At 35.6% G+C, this 6000-nt stretch overlaps 1 protein-coding gene across 4 annotated transcripts; it reads left to right on the forward strand.

Moving 5' to 3' along the window:
* The first annotated feature begins 165 nt into the window (after positions 1 to 165).
* Positions 166 to 5683, forward strand: LOC107952867 (U-box domain-containing protein 3). Of its 4 annotated transcripts, none has more exons than XM_041116910.1 (6): positions 166 to 369; positions 1275 to 1369; positions 1470 to 1753; positions 2578 to 2694; positions 2884 to 4752; positions 5203 to 5683. In XM_041116910.1, the coding sequence occupies exons 2-6, from the start codon at positions 1330 to 1332 to the stop codon at positions 5272 to 5274; spliced, it is 2382 nt and encodes a 793-aa protein (XP_040972844.1). In that variant the 5' UTR covers positions 166 to 369; positions 1275 to 1329; the 3' UTR covers positions 5275 to 5683. The 4 variants fall into 4 exon arrangements, with proteins under 4 accessions (XP_040972844.1, XP_016743556.2, XP_016743559.2 ...); XM_016888067.2 differs by having other exon boundaries at positions 1473 to 1753; XM_016888070.2 differs by having other exon boundaries at positions 1275 to 1343.
* Positions 5684 to 6000: the final 317 nt, after the last annotated feature.

A 6000-nucleotide genomic window follows, 5' to 3' on the forward strand; every position in this document is an offset into this window, starting at 1 on the left:
CTTTGTTTTATCTAATCATTTGATTAAATACTAAATCTTAATTAATCAGTCTCCCCCACTCTTAATTAATTTTCTACTCAATAAGTCATAACCCAACAAATCATCAACCAAACAGGGCCCACCCAGTTTACTTTTTTTATTATTTATTTTTCAATTTTTTTTATCAGTTTTCTGCAGCTCTCCCCTTTTTCTTATGCAGCCTTATGAGGAAAAAATTCAGAGCTTGAATGTTAAAGATGTAAATTTTGATCATTTCCATTGAAGGGATTTTCTTTTCATTTTCATTTTTTTTCCTTTTTCATTACTCAAATGTACATCAGGATCTGTGCTTTCTTTGTTTTACAAGCGTAAACCAACTTCAAGAAAGAGGTATGCTTTCAATGTTAAAAAGATGGCTTGCTCTGTGTGTTTAAATGTGGATTTCTCAATACATTTTGTATATTTTTAAAAGGTACTTTGCTGATTGTTTTCTTTATATAAACTGGTTTTGTTGTTTTGAATTGGATTTAAGCATTGGGAAATGCTCCTGCTTTCAGGTGAATTTTGTTCTTGTGTTTTGTTAGTTCATAAGTATGGACTTGGGTAGCATTTGAATCAAGTTTCTAATTGAAGTTAAGAAAAAAAATTTCTTTATTTTTTACCTTGGTTCAGTGAGCTTACATAACACCCTTTTCTTGATCTCATAGTAGCTCTTTTATACTCAGCTTTTGATATTGTTGGGCTCAAAACTCTTATCAAGCTTTCTTCAGCTACTAAATGAATAATTTGAGGTTTTAAGATTTCTTTTTTTTTTTTTTTTTGTTTCTTTCCCTCTCTTAAGAAACAATGGAGCTGTGTATTATATTTTACACTTTTATCAAGCTTTTTTTTTTTTATTCACAACCGTTTTCGTATAAGACTTTAGTAGCTTTATTATTTTGTCATTCAAGATCAGTGGTTATATGTGTGTACTTTTTCATTGAGGCCAGTAGATAAAAGCCTTTTTTCACTCCCCAAGCTATTATATTTTCTGATGAAGGGAAGATCTGATCTGATCTTTTATTTTATTTATATTATTTTATCTTTTGTTGGAAAGTCAGTCTAACGTTTCCTTAGACTCTATGAGAAAAAAGTCATCATGGAAAATGCAATGAATGATATTTTTTCTAGAATAATTGATGTGTGTTCTTCCCATTGGCAATAGTCAGAAGCCTTTTGTTTTATACTTAAAATTTGAAAATATCATACATATTTAAATTGGAAATTTAGTCAAAGTGGATTTTCTTACAATGTAGGGAAACAAGGCCAAGTTCCATGGCGGTGGCAAACTAATAATTTTTACAGCAGTGAATGTTTTTGTCTGTGTACGATCTTTCTGCTCAAGTTGAGAGTATGGGAAAAAGACAACACAATCAAAGATGCAAACTTGTGTTTTTTAAAGGGCACTCTTGTACTAATTTTTTAAATTTTCTGATATGCTCCATGAAAAGCAGGTCAGATGGACACAACCTCAGTGAGATGTCTTGTAAACAGTATATCTCGATTCATTCATCTGGTATCATGTCAGGCAATAAAAGTTGCTCCTGTCGAAAAGGATTATAGGAACATGGTTATTGTGTTAAAACTTTTGAAACCACTGCTTGATGATGTTATTGAGTGCGAGATACCTTCAGATGATATTCTATGCAAAGAGTGCGAAGAGCTAGATATGCTTGTTAATGAGGCTCGAGAATACATGGAGAACTGGTGTCCTAAGATGAGCAAAATTCACAGGGTAAGTTTCATTTTAGTCTTTACTGAATACATTTTAGATATGCTTGATGATCTTAGGATTGATGCTCGGTCACTTTAATGAAGATCATAATCAGTATTAAGGATCTAAATGTTCTCCTTCAGACTGAGATTCTCTGAAGATTCAGTTTGTAGAATATTATAGTTCATAGAAGAGAATTTGAATGACACGCTGCTCGGGATCAGCGCGAACGGCGGTGAAGCTGCGATTTCACTATGATCTTGTACATGCAAGCCGTGAGCCGTCTTCTCGCCAGGGGCCCAGGAAAGGACTATTCCCACTAACTAGCGCTTCGCCCCTTCTTATCTTATGCGGGAGGCAGATTCTTGCTACTCCCATGTGCTGCTACCTAAGAGAAGATAGCGACTATCAGCTTACTACTGGAGCGTAATAGTGATTGCAACTATGACCCGGTTTCTTGCAGAATGCAAGAAAATCTATATCATGCAAATGCAACAGTCTAATTTAGAAGTAATAAAGATGGTGTGATCTTGTTATTAAAATGAAATAATTTTGAAGAACATTTAAAGAGTCGTAAAATGGCCAAGCTATTCCAGTTTATCACATTGCTAGAAAGTGTTTTTCTTTTATTCATGTTTTTCGTGCAATCACATGTAGCATTTTAGTAAAACAAATGGGATGGGGAGAGGGAAAAGGACTTCTCCCCTTTCTGTGGTGCAGTCACCCAAAAGGAAAAAGAAGCTTAAATATTGGATGTTGAAATATGTTATGAATACCTTGTGTACAAGAAATAGGATTTTGAGGCTTCTAGTACTATCATATTTCTTACACTTAAAACCATGCAGGTTCTCCAGAGTGAACCTTTTCTGACAAAAATGCAAAGCTCTTCACTTCAGATATGTCGCATATTTTATAGATTGTTGCAGTCAACTCCATCATCATCAAGTATAACCAGTGTACAGGTATGAAAAAAATCAGTGTCTTTTTCTTCATTCTACATGTGGATGACAAAAATGCTGTTCTTTTTTTTTTTTCCCTAAAATTTGTTCTCTAAGAAATTACTAAAGGTATCTGGATGGCAACAACTATCACTTTCTCAGTGCTGAGTTAGCATTTTAGTAGTCAGACTAATTGATGTTCAACTGTTTCAGCACTGTATGCGGGAAATTAAAAGTATGGAGCAGGAGAGACCATCAGAAAATATAGGACAGGCTTTGAGAAGTAAAAAAGATGATGCTATTCCCTGCACAGATCATCTGATAAATGTTATGAAATCACTAAACCTGATGTCAAACCTGGAATTGCTGAAAGAAACTTTGGCTTTGGAAAGGGAAAGAACTGATGCGCAAGTCAACAATGCAAAACTGAAAATAGATCAAATCAATCAGATTATGGATCTCATCTCCCATATACGAGATTATATGCTTAAGATTGAGCACTTTGAACCCACAAGTGGCATTTTGATACCTCCAGGCTTCCTCTGCCCCCTGTCATTGGGGCTCATGCTGGATCCTGTATTTGTTGCTTCTGGGCAAACTTATGACAGGGCCTCCATCCAAAAGTGGCTTGATAGTGGCCTGACCATTTGCCCAAAAACCCGTCAAACGCTCGCACATAAAAATCTCATTCCAAATTACACGGTCAAAGCAATGGTAACAAGTTGGTGTGAGGAAAATAACTTACAACTTTCCAATGCTAACCTTGTTTCAATCTCTTCTCCTTCAAACCATATATCTTCTCGAGATTTAACCTATTCTTATAGTAGTAGTTCCGCATCGAGGTCATCTCTTGAAGTTGGAAATGGTTTAGAGAAGCAGATGATTGACAGCTCTTCCAGATTTAGTGGAGAATGCAACAGATTCCAAAGCAGGGAGACCGGCAAGTATGACCACCAATCTCCTGATCAATCATATGTTCACAACAGGACTGAGTCAGCCTCGAGTACAATCTACAGTGTTGATTATGCACCTACTCCTGCTGCAAATGACTTGTCAATGAGGTCAAAGAAGAATGAAATGAATGAGCTAGCTGAAATTTCATCTAAGAGCCTTGGCAATTTTCATTCAACAAAAGAATATGGAGTTTCTCACTCGATAATGGGAAAGCAGTTGCAGGTTTCTGGAACAAAAATAGAAGATGCAGTCATTGGAAACCATAATTATAACAGAGCATACTCCAGTGCATTTTCTAGGCCAGGGTGTGATGACTTGATCACTAGTTCCCATGTGAAGAATCTAGTTGACAACCTTCAAAGCGTATCAAATGAAGTCCAAACTACAGCTGCTGCAGAGTTACGTCTCCTTGCAAAGCACAACATGGACAATCGTATAATTATAGGACGCTGTGGTGCTATTGCACCATTACTTCCTCTCTTATACTCGGAGGTAAAGATAACACAAGAGCATGCGGTTACAGCCCTTTTGAATCTTTCGATTAATGAAGATAATAAGGCTGTGATTGCAAAATCTGGAGCAATAGAGCCACTAATTCATGTTCTAAAGTCTGGAAATGATGGAGCAAAAGAAAATGCTGCAGCAGCATTGTTCAGTCTTTCTGTGTTGGAAGAGTGCAAGGCAAGGATCGGACGTTCAGGTGCTGTCAAAGCCTTGGTGAATCTTTTGTCCTCAGGAACATTGAGAGGAAAAAAGGATGCGGTTACTGCTTTGTTTAACTTATCAATCTTTCATGAAAATAAAGCTCGTATAGTTCAAGCAGGTGCAGTAAAATACCTTGTTGAGTTAATGGATCCTGATAATGGGATGGTTGACAAGGCAGTCGCTCTTCTCTCGAACCTGTCAACAATTGGTGAAGGGCGTCTGGCAATTGTACGAGAAAGTGGCATTCCCATACTAGTTGAAGTTATTGAATCAGGATCACGTAGGGGAAAGGAAAATGCTGCCTCTGTATTACTGCAACTATGCCTTAATAGTCCCAAGTTTTGTACCCTGGTTTTGCAAGAAGGTGCTGTGCCACCCCTTGTTGCATTGTCCCAGTCTGGCACACCAAGAGCTAAGGAAAAGGTATGCAGCTTAGTTTTTCCCCTTTTTCTGTTATGGTGCTATGGTCCCTGCATTGTCTGCTCCTGATCTGGATGTAATAAGCAAAATTGTTCTTATAGTCCTTAATTTTGTTGTCATTTCACGATACATTGAATTTGGACTATATTGCTTATATGTTGTGTGATGAACTCTATTGAGGAGCCGTTCTACCATGTGTCTAATTATTTATAATAAATTGGACCTAGCATTATTTTATTCATATTATGACATGTTAGAAGGGTTGAAAGACTGGTGTTTCCAAAACCTATTGTGGAAAGTAGGGACATCAGGAAGGCATAAGGTTTTCTTGTAAACCTCAATAAATCTCAAAGTTGACGCTTGCTTATGGATTACTTCTTTGATAAATGTTTAATCTAAAGGAAATTTTCTGGATGCACATGATATGTTTTTTTTTTTTGTTTACTTTTGCAGGCACAACAACTTCTTGGTCACTTCCGAAATCAAAGAGAAGGTTCCATGGTAAAGGCAAGACATGAAAACTGACAAATATTGTTATATTTTCTTTATTATTATTATTATTATTTTTTTTGGTCCCTCTATTGGTCCTTTTGGAGCTCTCTTTTCATATATTCTTTAGCTCTCCAATTATATGCATTAACATTATGAACTCTATTCTTTGTTTCTTTTTAACCCTTTTCTTAAAAGGGGGTTTGAGGGTTGGGAAATAGGGCAAGCTTTCCCCGGAGGTGTTGATTTTGTCTATAAATTGCTGCATGATTTTCCTTAGAACATAGCTTCCTATAGTATCGGGTGTAGGTTTCCCTTTTGTTCTTAGATCAGTTTTAGTATATGTAGTAACTAATTTGTTCCTTAGTTTTGTAGATATGTTGTACATATGCTATAAACTCCTGTAATTTGCTATATAGGATCTTGTTAAAACTTTTTATTTTTATTTTTGCTTTTTGATGTCTAATGGCCTATTTTCCATGCTTTTTCTCTTAACAAACATTAGATTTTTAAGTTTTATTTTCGAAGAATTTGATGCCCTTATGACTCTAAGGGCATTTGGTTTAAGTAATATGAGAACATAATACTCACATTTGAATTCCAAATATTACTTTGAGCCATTAATTTTACATTCTCAACTGTGTTTAGCTTATGAAACATAGAGGTAATCTCAATGCCATCTCTTAGACAATCTTAGATTTCGAAAGTAATCTTCATTTTATAACAATTTTATCTTCTTCTTCTTTTTTTTCTTTTTTTTTT

Source organism: Gossypium hirsutum, chromosome A07 (assembly GCF_007990345.1).
Source record: "Gossypium hirsutum isolate 1008001.06 chromosome A07, Gossypium_hirsutum_v2.1, whole genome shotgun sequence".
NCBI lineage: Eukaryota > Viridiplantae > Streptophyta > Magnoliopsida > Malvales > Malvaceae > Gossypium > Gossypium hirsutum.

Excerpts from the sequence above, each read along its gene's own strand:
- LOC107952867 (XM_041116910.1), top strand. The coding sequence starts at position 1,330 with ATGTTTTTGTCTGTGTACGATCTTTCTGCTCAAGTTGAGA. Across the intron at positions 2,695-2,883 it reads CAAGTATAACCAGTGTACAG|CACTGTATGCGGGAAATTAA; the intron begins GTATGAAAAAAA and ends CAACTGTTTCAG. Across the intron at positions 4,753-5,202 it reads CACCAAGAGCTAAGGAAAAG|GCACAACAACTTCTTGGTCA; the intron begins GTATGCAGCTTA and ends TTACTTTTGCAG.